General features: G+C 37.4%; 1 protein-coding gene across 1 annotated transcript in view; it reads left to right on the top strand.

The window, feature by feature from the left end:
• The window catches only part of CDH12 (cadherin 12), a 157,644-nt gene that overhangs the window by 114,090 nt on the left and 25,886 nt on the right, over positions 1 to 17,668 (top strand). The window contains exon 6 of the mRNA XM_085318116.1: positions 3,901 to 4,154. Coding sequence (XP_085174242.1) covers positions 3,901 to 4,154 — 254 coding nt within the window. The remainder of the gene's footprint in view (positions 1 to 3,900; positions 4,155 to 17,668) is intronic.

Here is a 17,668-nt window from a genome sequence, read left to right as displayed (position 1 = left end):
CAGGATTTTAAAGGAAAATTGAACTGAGCAGCATTACACATTTACCATGTGACGACAAAAAATATTGAAAAAAACAAAAAACAAAACTTGKGCAGCTAAAACACTATGTACACCACTCATTTCCTTCACAGAGCTGAGTAGTATCTAACTGGTGTTCAAAAAGTCATACAAAGATCTTGTACAAAGATCTTGTACAAAATACAAAGTATTCCAAGATCTTTAAGACTAAAAAGCTAAAAGATTTTGTCTAAAATCCAGGTAGACTTTCAATTTTTTTTTGTTTTTGTTTTCAGGCGGACTGCAGACATACCAGGTGAATGCCAAAATTTGAGATTGTCACTAATTATCTGTATGGCTTAACTGTGCAGAGCTAGGAATATCAGAACTGATCAGGAGACTGGACTCTTCACAAGCACAATGCAGTAATACAATACTCTTTAATCCCTGATACATGTTGGATAAAATTTAAAAATAAATAAATAAATAAATCCTAGATTTACTGTGSACAAATTTTTGAGCTGCAGTTCAGCCCCCCTCACAATAAAAGGCTAGCTTCCGCTCTTTCGTGGGGGGTTGTCTCTGCTTGCTCTCTCTGAAGAAGGGTCAGTGCTTGCCGCCTGTCTTGTCTTATTTTGTGTTATATCTGCTCTGTGCATCGGTTGCATACTGTTTAACCTCTAGCCATATTTATCACTACCTCTGAGAAAAGACAGCAAAGGAGAATGGGTTGCCCTCAGTTTACAGTGGGAAAATATTTTCCTTTCCTAGTGTCAAACTAGCCTTTCAAAAATATACTACAGTATAATACTGCAAAATACCCCCTATARTATGTGAGAGAGAAGTAATTCAGCTGCATCATCTGACTTCTTTACTTTCATATGTTCTAAAGTATGCCAGCCTGGGCATGTCAATACACAGAATTGGCCGAAATCTTGCTCTTTTCTGTGTGCCTCCCCAGAGAAGGACTCCTTTCCTCTTGTATCAGTACAGTGCCGTGTACCAGGCGCTGGCCAGGGACGAGCTGTGTTTAAGAGTAATTCAGTGAAAGAGAGTTTACAAAGAATGTTATATATTGTAAGACTTGCATATATTTCAGCTCTTGTCAGTAGCATGTGTATTTGSAAATACACTCATGCATCTGATGAGCCAGTCTGAAAAGTTTTAATGCAATTTTAGAGGTATGAAAGATCCGCATAAGACATTAGTTAGAATTACTACTTAATTGAGAGCTTAGATTTCTTTTCTCYGTCTTAATCTTTCTCTCTCATTTTCTCCCTCATAATTACTCAGATTTTTTCCACTCTGAAGTATAAATTCCAGTTTTAAACTCCAGATTTCCCCCTAAAATTTTACTTGAAAAGGTGTTATCAGTTTTTACAATGAGCCAGAGAAGGAGATGGTGCTTTCTTTTTTCTTTTTCTTTTTTTTTTCTTTGCAGTACATAACAGTGGACGTGAGTGGTATAGAACTGCAAGGAAAGTATGACAGCAATTTAGGTAGTGGCTCAGCATGTCCATTCTTAGGGAAGGAAAAAAAAAAAAAAAAGAAAGAAACGACTGACGGTTTCAGTTGTGGGAGCACAAGACCTTCCACATGCTATTCTCCACGTGCTATTCTGTTTCTTCTTAGCCAAACAGATAGAGCTTACTCTCATCTTGCTTAAAGCCAGTTTGAATCTGCAAATGTATCAAAACCAGTATAAAGCTTTTTGGGTTTCACTTGTACAAATGACAGCTTTCATGCCTAACAGCCGGTATATGCCAGCCCTTGGGATGCTTGCGTTTGACATGAACGGACATGCCCAGCACCAGCATCTGTAATAGGTTCTGCAGGCTATAGACACAAGCACCTACCTGGAAGTTCTTCTTTTCCATTTTATTCTTTTAATTATTCTTGCATCAAACTGATCTCAAGACTTCACAAGGAAACTGAGGAGTGAGGAAAAGTCAAGGTGCAGCTACTCTGTCACTGGGAAGGATTGCACACAGCAGAGCCTTGATGTAACCAAGTGCCTCCACTGCTGACATGTTTCTGCATGCAGATTTGAATGTATCTGTTTTCTGCTTTGTGGGGAGATGTTTGTGCACAACAGAGGCAAGCATGCACGTACACACAAATTCARGTCATGTTCCCTGGCATGCAGCCTGATGTGGCAGATGAATTCTGAATGGGCCTTCACACAAAGTGAACCACCTCAATAGTTACCATTTCGGTGAGAACTTGAGTGCTGCTGACAAACTTGTAAATGTTTGCATACCTTCGGAGGTGGTCTGCAAACCCTGACAGCTAGAGATTGCACACATGCAGTAAGTCTCTGGAAATATGTTTAATTTACATTCTTTAAAACTAACTGCTTTCAGTCCAGTCATGAAGCTGCAACTCTTACTGGCTTTTACTGGGAATTCTGTGTGCAGAAGAATGGTTGCATATGATTGTGGATTGGTTACTAGATTTTCAAGCCTGAGTGTCTTCGTGGCATGTAGACTGGGATGTCTAATTTTAAATCCCCAGCTCAGAAAAGACTGGTCATGTAGTCTATTAAAGTTATAACATCTTTCATAAGGATTTAAAACCATTATGCCAGCTACTCAGCTAATATCAATCAAGGTAACTCCGTTGATTTTAATGGAGCTACTCCAATTTACTCCAGCCAGGCATTTGGCCAATTATATCCTGTTGTGATAAGGACAGAAAATGACATAATTTAAATCTATCCTAGCTGTGCCAAATGACTGGAAACGCTGTGGTAATGATTGTTAGGAGAAAAAAAAAAACAGAGAGATATTAACCTATTCTTGCTCCTACATGTGTGATCGTGCACTTTTTTCCAGCTAGCATATCCTTTCCAGCTAGCATGTCCTTTCCAGCCAGAAAATTTCTAACTTGGCAATTATAACCAACACCACTAGGTGCCGGTATTACCCAGCCATCAGGAAAAGCGTGCTTCGGTAACATTAAAAAACCATGAAAACCAATGCAGCTAAACCCTTTAACCGAAAATAAAGCTCCTATATCTTTTCAACTAAATATGACTGCATTAAGGTTTAGAACTGATTACTTTTGTAAAACCAAAGGCACTAAACTGATGTACGTTGACGGAAATCCAGACTAAAACAATCTCATCGCAGAATGTATTTCCATCAGAAAGCCGGGTAGGTACACAGAAAACTGCTCTGTTGTCTTTAAGACTGTATGAATTACATCTGGGATCATAAGCCAGTGCCAAAGTCTATATTTACAACATACGTGCTGCRCAAATATGCCACATGAATATGATTTCAGCTTTAAGATGGGCATTTTACAGGAAAGCATTGGTTCAGATCGGGTTTGAATTCAGGTTCAGCTATACCTGAAATTTGGTTTGACTCGTTGGTATATATCATTGGTACATATTTTCATCTGGGCTCATTTCCATCACACATATGTTTYCTTGAAAGTTTTCCCTGCTAAAAGGAGTACAAATCTTCTGTTTAAGGAATTAGATTAGCTGGACATTGCTGATCATGCTGCCTGGGCATGGGACTGGGGAAGCAAGTCTTTGGCTAACCTGCACAAAGTTAATTTGCAAGAAGTGGCTCTCACCCATTTAACTTCAGACATCTACAAGGGTAGCTGTCTACATCCCTGTCAGTCATCCTGATGGTTTAATGTGGAGAAATAGTCATTTCCTGGGTGTTATCCATCCGACACATTTCAGACAACCATGTTAGCAGGAGATGAACTGCAGTCTAAAGCTGTCTGTTCCTCTCCAGTGGCTGCAGAAGAAGCTTAGATGATTAGCTCAGTTRCTGAAGCCTGCACTGAACACATCTTAAATTATGTTAGGTTAATTCTACCAAACTAATTTTACAGTGTTAATTTTTAGTGAAATCTTATATTTTGCTCTTGCTCTTTTTACAGCCATTAGACTTTGAAACAAAAAAGGCCTACACCTTTAAAGTCGAGGCCTCCAATCTCCATCTTGACCATCGATTTCACTCTGTGGGTCCATTCAAAGACACCGCCACTGTGAAAATAAATGTGTTGGACATGGAGGAACCGCCGGTTTTCAGCAAGCCTATGTACACAATGGAGGTTTATGAGGATACTCCTGTGGGTACCATTATAGGTGCAGTGACAGCCCAAGACCTCGATGCTGGCAGCAGTTCTGTAAGGTGAGAAAGCTTTTCTTCCACCCGTAACTCTCACACAACCCAAACTGCTGCTGACAGTGAATGTAGGCAGCAAAGAGCTTGGTTAGAAGATACAAAATTTTCCAAACTGGTCACCATAATGGATAGCTGTTGCTCTAAAAAAATACTGAAAAGAGATGCTAGTTCAGATGRGTGTCTGGCAAAATACATTAAGTGCTGACAGCTTTGTGTCATAAAGAGGATCATATAAGTTATCATTCACTGTCATGACTTGAGAGAATATGAGATGAGATTGAGGAAATAAAAATTCTGTTCTGTCTGGGGCACGATAGTGAAAAGGTAGGTTRTACATGCCACAGCTCTATTATGCAACCCCGGGTGACAGTAAGTGCTGCCCCTTTCACACAAACCGCTTACTCTTCATATATGGCAAATAACAAATGCTTTAATAAATAGTTGCTACATCTGTGTTGGCTAAGGCTGTGGAGATGTGATTGCTGACCAACACTGCTATGCTCAGCAGACTCCAGGAGAAGTCCTGAGTGTAAACCCATRTCAGTAAAACCTCCCATTTTCTGGTATAGCTTATTTTTCTGAAATAAAGGGGGAAAACAGTTGTTATATAAATGCAATGTATTGTTTTTGCTGCTGTATTTCCAATGACATTAGAAGAAAGTGGGCTAGACTCAGGTACCAATAAAGAAGCTCTTGTGCAGATTTAGTGTAAGATGAGGAATCATTACACATACTTCCAGTACAAATCCAGGCTGATCGACCTGACTTCAGGAAATATTTTTAGTTCCAAACTGTCATGAACAATATATGAGACATAATAGAAGTCATTAATCTTTAAATATAAACATTTATGAAATGGGAATATGATGGAACAGTAAAATGTCACTAGTGGCTACCAAGTACATACACAGTCATGCATATAATCACTCAGAATATGTATTCCAAATGAATTAATCCATTACAAAATTKTTTTTGACTTTTTAACATAATCTATTTTATTAATTATCTCTATTTGGACTCAGCGTTGCCATTTTCCAAATGTACAATAAAGTTGTTAGATGCTGTGTTGTAATCATATTTAAAAATTTAATATGCAACAGGCAGCAAGTGTCTAGCTCCTGTTTCACCAGTGAAAGTCACTGTCAGTTGTTGCTTAATCCTATTACTAGTGTTGTTGGTTACGTTCTTTTAAATACATCCTTCATTATTTTGTAGTACATGAATGTATTTGACCATGAACCTGTGACACATTCCTTTCCAGACAGGATCAAAACATTCGGTAACAAAATCTAAAACAGGAACCTTTTTCCCCAGTGGGGAGCCTATGAACATAGCCTCCATGAAGTCAATATTATGTTGAAAAGTACATTGTCTCTCGTGACCAGATAGCAAGTCCCTTAATCATATTGCTGAGTAGTTTCTCATATGACAGCAGAGTCATTTGAATGTATAACCTCTCCTCAGTGAGAATTTAAATTTCACAAACTATTCTAGGAGACTTGCATGCTTTAGTTCCTGATCCTATATTTGCATCTGCRCAGGAAAATTCACCATTTGAAGATGAAGGTGTCTCCATATAGTTCACTGTAATATTGAATTTTAAGCTGCTTTGAGATGTTTGTGTCTGCTTTTCTTTAACACTGAAATCATCCTTTCAGTGTTTAAATAGCCACCTACACATTCAGTCAAAAGATCAGCAATATAACTTGGACCATGAGCTTAGAGAATTTCTCTTACAAGCTGTATCTGTACACTGATTTATAAAATACCCTTGCATTTTAGCCTCACTGCTCAATTTGCTAACCACGAACACTGCAGAACCACAGAAGTGCTCCCTGGGTCGTTTTAAGGAACTGCAGCCATGTCATGCTCAAGGGAAAACATGGACTGTGTCCTAATAGTGATCTCAGTGGGATGTATTCCCACCCAGAAGACAGCCACATATTGAATGCAATGGGATTTGGAGGGCAATACAGGTACTTTAAGGACAGGAATGGGTTTGAGTAAGCAAGATGACATGCTGAAAAGATTAAGTTGGAAATCTGTCAGTACAAGTGTAACCYTTCTTGTGGTCTGTTGTTGAAAGATGTTTTAGTTCTGAAATTTCATCGTTAGCTCGCCTCGTTTAAACCGGTGATAGATTTGATACTGCATATTCAATTTGGTCTCCAGCTCTTTGAAACCAACAACAGGATTCTTACTTAACCGAGCTCTGCCCCAGTAACTATGCACTGGAAGAACCTATATGTATTCGAATGCTGGCTAGTCCAAGTGGAAAAAAGAAAGTATATTCAATTGTTAGTTATTGATGTAGTGTTCAGTATTCCGTGAGTTTTATATCCTCTAGCTGAGACTAAAAGTCAGTGAGCAGAAGTTAGAAGAGCATAAATTAGTTAGAAAGAACTGTATGTGATTACAACTTGTATCTTACAGTAATTATGCTCTTTCGGCTGTTTAAATTCTAGTTTGTCTCATAGATTATAAATAGTGGCTCCATCAGTTGCATCATATTTTAGAGAAGGAGTCTGAACATCTAACTAAATAGGCCCTTGAAACAGTCATGGGAAAGCAAGTTAAGTTCTTTGAGGCAACAACCAATACAATTTGCTGGGCAGCACAATTTGATTTTTTTTTTTCCTAGAGTAGTTTGGCCATTTTGATGCCCATTACAACAACAACAAAATCATCAATCTGCTAAAACAATAGAGACTGGGATAAAAGACAAATCTGCACTGTATGCAATAGAAAGCAAAATCTGGAGAACAAAGCAGTCTGAAAAAGCTCACATTAAAGGAAGGAGCCCTAGTGACAGCAACTTAATCCATTTCATCAGACAAAAACATTAATTCTGTTATGCTAGACATAGCAGGAAGGGGGAGATAACAGTTAAGAGTGAAGGCTGGAATTAGATGCTTAGAAAAAGAAAAATATATCACTGGAAGCCATTAAAAATGCTGTGGTTTATATTTTTTTTTCTCTTTTCTCCTATAGCTGGAACTAAGTTCCCTGAGAAATCAGGAATTTTTAGAAGTTTGTTTTGTGGAATGATTGACAGATATGTGGAAATGAAGGGGCACAAGGCACATATTCAGTAAAAAAGGGAAATTAAACACAAGCAGCAAAGGGATTGCAGGTATTCAACACCTGTAAGGGTGACTAGTTTTGAAGCTGTTTTGGAATATTACCCCAGCTCACCTAATTTTCAAACTGTACTAAAGTTAGAGTTTATGTCTCTTAGGAGAGCTGTTTTGTCCATTCCTATTTTCTTCATAGTGCTGCAGAGGATATTCAACATAAATGTTAGACTGTGGTCCTATGTACATTGTAGCCATTGAAAATCCCAAAGCACTTCTAAAAGGAGCAATGATCTTATGTTCTTCTCAGACTTCTCTAATTTATGATGATTACAAGCCATGTAGGAGAAACAAGCACCAATACTCCAGTGTTCATGACAATGTATATAATCTATAAATACCAAAAGATTTTTAATAAAAGTTCATCACTTCTGGTGCAAGGTATTTTAGGGTTTTTTCAAAATCACTCTTACACCTGTCCTAACTTTATGACAATTAGTGCTATCTAAATAGCAAGAAAGAAATTGTAAATCATAGAATGGTAAGGTTGRAAGAGACCTCTGGAGATCATCTAGTCCAACCCTCAGCGTAGCCAATACGGGGATTGAACCCATGCTCTAACCAACTGAGCTAAACCTGGCAAACATGAGTAATGATTCCTTGAAAAGTAAGGTTTATTTAACACTGTGAAGTTAAACAACTTTTTCACTGGTGCCTTAGAAGCTGTCAGATTTCCTAGGAGATGATCATATGGCATAAAGCATGAAAGGATTTTTGTCTCTGATGTAAACTGCAGATCAGACTCTGATTACAATGAGTTTCATGTTCAAACTGCCCTTCATATCTCCCCTACTTGACTCAGGAGCTTTGCCTCATGAACCACAAGAACCACTCAGAGCAGGAAAGCTGTGGGGACTGCACATTATCCTGACCAAGTCTAGAGTCATGAAACCGTGACATTAAAACCACAAAAATTCATGTGCACTAGTCACAGGTCAAGCCTGCCRTGAGTATCCTGGGGACAAACTTGTATTCCCTGCATGAGGTTCCAAAGGAGGAACTTTATTTATTTGCTGAACTGGTTCACTGTAGTCCAGGAATCTTTATGGAGAAGATTTATTTTTCCTTTTGCAGTGCAAAATTTTTTTTTGTTGTTGTTCTAAAGATAAAAAGAAATATGCAACGTAGAGGCACAAACGATGAATTAAAGTTACCTATCTAACAGGAAAGTGCTTGACCTTCCAATCGTATAATTCTTGATGTATTTCTGTTCATGCACAGTTTTTTTAATTTTCTTTTTCTACAAAAAGATCAACCTCATTCTGACAAAAAGATCAATCTCATTCTGTGATATCAACATGTAGCTCATAGATTGTCAAAAAGATTGGGACCTTTAGTTTCAGCACCCCTAGCCTCTTCATTTAATAACAGAACAAATGATTTTTCTCTGTGATATCACATTAGTAGGGGGATGAGATACTTGGCTAGTAGATTTTGCAGACAGAAAAAAAATGGTGGAATGCAGGAATTCGGGGTTCATTTTCATCTGCTTTAGAGATATGTACAGACACTTTGAGCTATTCCTGCCTGTTTGTCTCTGTCCCAGTTCTAACTCCACACCATCCTTYGCTTTTAATTGAAGCCCCCAGTCTCTTCAATTACTTTTAAGACCTCTGTGTCAAGTTCTAACTCATCCAGCCTGATCATTTCAAATTTCTATACTAATACTGCTCCAGACCCCTTGCTACCATTTGCAGTCCTCCTACTAATCAGCATATGAGGCTGTTTTCTAAGTTGCTCTCAGTTGCTTGAGCAGTCTAACATTAGTCTCCTATTTCATTGTCCATCTTTCTCTCTCCTATAACTRTTTCCCTCCTTTTCCTCCTGAACTACATCCTACATCTTCATTAGTTTCCAGTTTTACTGCCTTCCTTTCTTCTGCTGATGACAGTTACTTCGTTTTTGATCTTAGCGGTTTGATGTATTTTTTTTTTTCTTTGCTCCAGTTACTTTGATCCGGTTTCTGGAACTCCAGAAACTGGGTTTCTATTCTAGTGTTTTCTCTGAATACCAACGGATATATTGGCTGATAGATTTGGTCCTTCTCCGCCAGTCTTATTAGTTTCCCCCCTCATTTGTCTCAGTGAGCACTCAGCTACCATAACCACAACTGCATCCCTTTTCTATCTGTGCATCTACCCACCTTCCAGCAATGCTGGATAAGATGCAGAACAATGACCTCCTATTTCTCCTCCTCATTCCCCCAGGATTCCTGGCTGCTCCTCTATTTTCTTCTCTAGCTTCCAGACTTTGTCTTCATGACCTCAGGCAATCACATGCTCTGCTCGGTAGTCCTCTTCTCTTAAACTAATCGTCACATGACCTCATGTACAGATCTGCTGTTCCCTAGGTTTGTCTGAGATGGCTTCTTTCTCAGCAGTTGTTTGGTTTTAAGGTGACTGCTCTCCAAACACAGAGAAGACAAAATCTACCTCTTCTCCATTCGAACTGTCTTTCAAATACAACTGTTTCAGTGAAGCTTAATGAATTAATGCTTTATAGCAGAGTGACAGCAATTGACTGTTTATCTGTGCTTTATCTGTTGCAATTGTCAAGCAAGATGTATCTTACAAATTATTATGGTGATCTTCTTCATGGTAGTTTAAGTTAATATGCTTTACTTCAAATTTGCGATGAATTAGGTACACATGAGCAGAGAATTACCACAGTTCAGCTGACAAGAAGTAACTCATTCAGTTATATTCATTCAAGGACTATGGTACCTCCATGCCAATGATCAGCTTGGAATTGCTACAGGTAGATACAAGAAAAGTGCAGTTTTGTTTCTATGCACTTAAGATTAAAGCGAAGACAGCCTGCTTTGGTGTGGATGGTAAATGTGCTGCCACTTAATCAGAACTGTAATTGAGRCTGCAGCATGTTCACTGGAAACAGATGTTTCAGAGATTTTAGTTAGAAAGCCCTGCTTTGTCCTTGTGGAGTATATGCAGATTGATTTTCCAGTCTGCTTGGTTTCTCTCAGGATTGGCAGGAGCATGAAGCAAAAGTAAATATTCCGTGGCATAAGTCAGAAAGGCGACACTAGAGAAAAGCTGGATATTTCCAAAGAAAAGATTGGTATGCTTCTCTTTATATGATTGTAGATTTACTCTTGGAAACGTTTGCATTATTTTTGTGTGAAATGTTAAAAAAACTTAGCTGCTTGAAATTTTCCTTCCTATGTATAGTAAAGTCAAGAGCAACTGAAAACAAGGTTTTAAACTGAGAAAGGCCAATAAGCATTATYCATAGGTAGTAATACAGTTATTCTTCAAATTACTGATGTTTCTGAATAACAGTAAGTGATCTTCAGCTGGCATATGCAACCATATAACCCTATAAAATATCAGTCAGGAGTTTGACATAAAAGTTGTGTGCAGACCCAAGAACTTCAGGGACTACTCCTTTTAGTGAACGCCCTGTTCGTGAGGGAAGTGGGTGCTGAAAGTCAAGAAGTGTGCATTAAGCTCCAAGGCAGCAGAGAAGAATTTGGCAGGGAAAGCTTTTAAATTAATTGGGACTAGCTAAGAAGCCAGAGTGAGGGGAAATGAGCAATATGACCGTAATAGTTCTAGTTTACTTCACAGCAGCCTATTACAATTGTACCACCTGGTGATGTGATTCTGCAAAGCAAGTTTGCATCCCAGAGGCACACATTGTCRTTTTACTTTTGCTCAAATAATGGTCTTCCTGATTTTAGATCAAGGCTCCTATTCCAAATTTCTGCAGCAATGGATTTTGCAAGCATTAGCAAAAAACAAAGATTAAAACAGAGGTTTAATGGTTGCGGATATAACACCTCAAGCTGTGAACCTCTCATGACTTGACATTAAGAGAATTCTGAAGGGCCAAACTTAAACCAACTTCTAAGGAAATCTTATATGCTACAGGGGATACTGTTAAGTGTTTATTCTGCAAAGTGGTTCACAAAGTCAAAACTAAATGTGTGCTTCTTAGTATAAAGTTAATGTTTAAGCATTTGTAATTGAAGATTTTATGTCCCTTTCCACAAGAATAGCTATTTTAACCTTTGCAACTCAGTCAAAATCTAATTTMTTTCAATCTCAATTTCTCCTTTAACTATTTGGAAACACCAACTCTAATTTCAGGAAATTAGAAAGTGCTAAAATGTTCAAGTTTGCCATTCTTTATGTTTAAATAATCATTACATTTGGGCTAAAGATGCTTATATATTTGGTCATTTATTCACTTGCAGGCTCATTAATTTAAGCCACAGTTTTTTTTGACAGACACATACATTTTAGGAGTTATGTGTTTGGAAACTTTAGTCGTATCTTGATTATAGATGCTGACAGATCTTAGATGTTTCCATCTAAGCTGAAAAGGTGACTGTGGCAAATCATGGTACAGGATCATCTAAGATGGCTGAATGTGAAAGAGGATCACAGATAGCTAAATACAATGCTGAGGTTCAATATGGGCAAATATGAAAGAAATACATGAAAGATACTGCTAGTAGCATTTATGTAAATACTAAATCTTCGGATTTATAATAGCAGATTAATTTAGGCAGTAAATCTTAAAAAGTTACATTGTGAAGGAGATAGAGCACAGAAGTTCTAACTCATGTAGGAGAGAAGAAGAATCAGTTTTAGGGGCAAGTGATGGGACCTGACTTGGCTGAGGTCAGGTCACCAATGTGCAAGTGGGAGTAGGGAGGTGCTTACCCAGCAGCTTCTGCCTGGGGCCTTCAAGAAATTCATAAAACCTTTGAAAAGGTGAGGCCATACTAACATTGTTCGATTTAGATTCTAGGTTTCTTCATATGAGCTGAGGAGGAGGAAAGGAAAAGGAAAATTCAGCAGCTCCTACAATGTCAGAGCTGTCTTGAATAGTCCTTTAATTTGTGATCACTTCATCTGACTTGGTTAGGGGGGACAGCCTCAAATTCCTTATGTCACCRAGCATTTCCTCTTGCAAACCCAACCGACGGACTGAGTCAGTCCCCACTGAATGTCGAAGCAGCTGATAAAACACTGTGCCACAGCTTTCTGGAGTCAGCACAGTTACTGTTACCTGTTTTTTATTTTGATTGTGTCAGCATCAGCATTTTATTTCTTTTATTTCTTTTTTTTTTCTTTTTTTTTTTAGGAAAAATATGAGTGATTTAGTCAGATTTTAGTATCCAAAAGAAGATCAGAGCCAGTATTTACATGATGCAAAAATGAAGCAATCAAAGATTATTCCTATGGGATTTATACTGTGAATTTGTACCACAGAGAAGGCAWTAGATGGGTTCTTCTATATAGCAGATGCTTTTTGCCATAACATTCTGTGGCCTGGCATAGGTTCAAGTGTTAAAGCTTTTCAGAGGGGGCAAGGGAACAGAAACAGAGGAGGTATARCACAGCTTCACTCTCTGTCTCACAGCTTAGTGTTTAGGCCACAAGCCCCCAAGTAAAAAATAAAGTTTTAGYTTCTACTGGGGCTGAACATCTATGGGAATAATTCACATTTGTCTCTCCCCTCTCAGCTTTCTTAAGGGTCTAGGGGAATCCACTTAAAATAATCTGTTTCCTATCTTTCTGTACTCTATCTGCTCGTTAACAGAGATACTGATGTATACCTATAATTGTGGTGCTTGTAAAGAAAGGGCCACACTACAGCACCATCCAAGCAATACTGACTGTTGTTCAGCATGTAGTGAAGGGATTACATCCAACGTGCCTTATAYGACTATTCTTAGTCCAAATAACTGAGACATAATTAAACTACAAGGCTTTCCCTCTCTCCTGCTGTCTTTCAGTTCTGCCTGCTCAATGAAGCAGTGAAAATGATGTTAGCAATGAATAAAAATAATGCATGTGCTGAAGGACAACAAGTTTTGGTAAGATACTTGGCTCATCATGAGAAATGCAAAGCAGACAGTGGAGYTGACTGAAGGGTTTGATAAGCAAATGAATAACATCTTTAAATGGAGGGGGGAAGGAAGCAATGGAATTGGTAGACAGGCAGAACTAGCAGCTTGGAAGGGCYGATAATTGAAGTGCGGCACATTTTATTTCCTATATTGTCTAGGGTGTTTTACTGAAATTTGTATGTAAGATTTGTAAGGCTTATGAAAAGTTTAACAGCTTCTCTCACTTGATGTTGATCTGTCATCAAATTCTGTCTGTCTGCAACAACTGTTTCCCTGTCAATTAATTCTGCACAGTGTTTGATTTTCTCCAAAGGAGCAAAGTATAATTTGTTTGCATTGATATTATTTATTTCACATCAAGTGACTGCTGCAATAGYGACTGTTAAAATTGCTAATCCTTCACCCTCCTGATTAAAAAGTGCAGAAGTATGCAGTCCATACCATGCAGAACTGAGTCATATAGTGTGCAGAAGACTCAAACTGTTATTTGTTCATATGGAAGATCTGCTGTTATGTGAAAGACGTAAAGATGATGGGCAAGGGAAATGATGGCCCAGTGGAAAACGGTTTGCTCTTTCTCCCATACTGTAGAAATTTCATCTACCCTTCTCTAAAGCATCACTAGCTAATGCACAGTATATACAAGATTCTTTCTGGGAAGGCTGAAGTAGATCTCACAATATTATCAGTATCGGTATGCTGAATTCCTTTGGAAGAGGGGACAGAATACAACAAACTAGTTTGACTTCTGTCCTTAAAATAATCCAAAAAATCTCTGCTTTTAAAGCCAAAATATTTTAAAACAGAGAAAAGCCTTCCTTTCAATAAAGGACTGGTTTTTGCTTTAGTGAGTGTTTAAAAGCATTCAACTTACACTGTTGCAACAGCTTTATATCAATGTTAAGCACATTTGAAAATCTTTACAAAAGTGATAAAAAAAAACCAAACATGGCAATTTGAGTGAAATGATCAAAGAAAAGTCATGGCAAAACTATCAGGAAAATTTTGAAATATTAGTAAATTAAGATGCATTTATTTTTAGTAGTGACATGTATGATGTCCATACATTATGGTGAAAAACCAAAGAAGAGTCTTTCGCTTCCTTAGTGTAACCCACAGAAGCGTCTCGAGGTTTTGCCACCTGTGAACGAAGCAACCATTCWACAGTAATGCCCCTAAACTCATTCTACCGATCCTCAGCCCTTTGTTTTTGTGTTATTATAAGGCAGTAAAGGCACCTAAATCAGATTAGACAAACTATATTGGCTGCTCATTATTGCATCTGAATATTATTACCTTTAGCTACTTGATTCAAACATCCCCCAGGGGAGGTAGTTGCCTTCCTCAGTTCTGCACGTTTAACTGCTTATTAACCCAGTCTATGAAGCAGTGTAGGTAAGATGTCACCTGAAACCTACCTACTATTTCTTTCCAAACTTGACCACTTTTCATTTTTTAGAAAAGGCACATTTGGGAGAACAGCAGGACTAATACTACTGGGGAGGATGCAAGGGTAGGAGGTGACCACTGCTCCAGGAAGGGCAGCAGTTGGATTACGTTGGCTGACTGTGCGCTTAGGAGAGATGTTGTGTAAAGGTTTAGTTAGGCAGTACCAAATGGCAATGTGGGTTCCTTTCCACATTTTGCTTGGGGTTGTTTTTGTTTTGTTTTTCTCTATGGCTTGTATCTCCCTGAAAATACTTAAACATGAAAGTTATAGACTACTATGTATCTGCATGGGTGGGTTTCTCTTAGGGTCAGGCTAGTACCTGTAGGATTACATGAAGGGTAAGGTATGACTGCAAACCACTCAAGAGTTTTCTGTGGTTTGACCTCTAATGCATCAGCAGCTTTCAAAAGATCTTCAGCACAGGTACACAGAGCTCATACTCCCTTTAAGAGATGGCTTAAAAATTATTTTAACAAATAAACAGAAAAGCCAACCTTGTAGAAAAAACAAAAAACATCAACCACTTTGGAATATTATTACATGTCCTACAAATTTTTTAGTTAATGACAAGAAAATATTGCAGTGAAACTTCCCATGTTATTTTGGTATTATGAACATTGCGCTCTTCTAATTTTAACTGAGTTTTAGTGAAGAAAGTATTTTATTTTATTAAAATGTATCTGATCTTTTATATATCTAATACTTTGTATTTACACAGTACAATAGTTATTGAGTTGTAAAAGGACATTAAAAAAGCTATGAGAAGGGATTTTGTGGCTGTTTTAACATAGAACAACATGAATGATATGCAAAGACTTTTGTCTCCTGCTGTAAGGCAAGCAGTGCATTTCACCTTATTTCATATTATCACATTATCCAGCAGAGGAAAAAAAGGATATTTACCATTGCTGCTCTTGTAAAACTTTGTGAGACAGCATTTTTAAGTCAGTAGAAAATCACAAGAATGAAGAGTAAGCTTTAACTCATTCAAGATATGAAAAAAAGAAAGATATAAGGTAACTTAATGCTGATTCATGGCCCTAGTGCTGAGGAAGACTTTGATAATCTAACTATCCCATCTAGCCCTAATAAGCAGATAACTGTACCTTTACCTTAAGAAAATTAAATATTTTGTTACATCTAATTACTCTTGGTTGAGTGTTATGGCTTACGTAGGCTTGCACAGTTCACAGAGGACTTTCTTTAAAAATTCTTGATCTCATCTTTAGCGAAATTAAGGCATTCACTCCTYGGTCTTTACTGGAATGACAGACCCTTCCAGGTGATCAACTGTCAGGAGAAGAGTTTAGTACTTACATTTGACAAGAGTAAAGGGAAGTTAGGCAGTAAAGAACTGGCTTAGTGTTTGAAATGTGTATGTACGGTCCAGGGGTTCATGKTTTTTTTGAGATTTTCACAATAATAGCTCAAGGACTGTATCATCAAAGGAACTGCAGCAAAGAAATTTGAATGGCAAGATGTGATTTTTTTTGGATGACAGAAATCTGTTTGCATGCTTCAACACATCACATTTTCTAACATTATTTTTAGGCTTGAATTGAAGTCTGGATTTCTTGTTTCTTGTGATAATAGTGATTTTCTTTTTTCTATTTTTTTAATATCTCTAATCTCAAAAAACTTTTATGGCTAAATTTTAAAATTCTTGGAACAGCACCTTAGAGCAGATTTGTAACTGAGCACGATTAACAAAATACTGTTTCCTATTATGGATCATAATACTTAGTATAACAGAGACTGATAGGATTATTCAGTCCATCTTTCAGAAAATATAGTTTTTTTTTTTTTTTTTTTTTCCTGTACTGTTCATTCTTCATTATTTTACCCAGCTTAGCTTTGTGGTGCCAAGTGACAGAATTTATATCATTTCTCTTTTACACAGCATAATATATATCACTGCCAGAAAGATTTTGCTGCACAACATAAATTTTCCCTTCCTTAATTTCACTCCTCTGCTCCTGTGTGCTGAACAAAATAATACCTTCCATTTATTGGTGTTTAAACCCTTCAGCTATCTGTAGACCCTTATCATTTCTCCTTTTTGTCATCACTTATCCCAGCTGAACATATTTTAGTTCTTTTAATCTTTTCTTACAATTCAGGATGCCCAGACCCAATATAGTTTTTCTTGCTCTTCTCTAAACACCTTCCAATTTGTTGATATCTCTCTAGAGATGTGATGCCCAAGAAAAAATACTGTTGTCTATGTGCCATTTGCTAGACACCTACTTGTCTGCGGAGATCTGTACGTGATTATTCTCCTTTGGACTTTCAAGTAGTCAAATCACAAGTCTCATCTGCATTCTTTTAGTCCTTCACCCCTTTGACACTCCTGCTTTGCATGTTTCTTTCGTCTATTTACTAATATATGTATTAAGATTACAAAAAATCCTAATTGACCACACTTCCCAATTGAATCTTATTATCTTTTGTTTATGTTTCTAATTTTTCTTTTAGCTTCTATCTGTTATTTTTGATATGATGGGTGGTATTTAGCTGTCCTAAGTTGCCATAAACTCTGAATTTTATTTACCTGCAATTTAACTTAAAGTGAACTCAAGTTAAGCAATTTAAGGTCACAGAAACCCAAATAGTCATTATCACATTACAACAAGTTATCATTTCATCCTTTGCCTTTTTTTGCAACATTTCTCTCCCAGATATCAGTGTTTAGACCAGAGCTAGAGTAAGGAATATGCTTTCCATCAACAAAGTATGAGCTGAGCTCTCTGTTAAGAGTTAAAATATTTAAATTAAGCATGTCTAACAACTGTGCTATTTGTCCATCTCAAACAAAAATATCAACAAGATTTTTTTCAGGAAATATCTATTGTGCATAAAGCCCCCCAAACCTGCAGTCATTACCCTTCAAATGCTTAATTACAATTTGTCTTGAGCTCCTTATATTCCCATTGACTTTTTTTTTTTTTTACTTGTAGATACTCCTTGCAATAAACCATTAATTAATTTAAAAAGAAAAAGATCGCTTAAGTCCATATCTTTAGAAGTTAGTCACTTAGCTATCTTTGAAGATTGG

This window comes from Rhea americana, unplaced genomic scaffold (assembly GCF_003343005.1).
Source record: "Rhea americana isolate MKP2758 unplaced genomic scaffold, rheAme1 scaffold_52, whole genome shotgun sequence".
In the NCBI taxonomy this organism is placed as follows: Eukaryota; Metazoa; Chordata; class Aves; order Rheiformes; family Rheidae; genus Rhea; species Rhea americana.
This window is presented reverse-complemented; position numbering and strand designations above follow the sequence as displayed.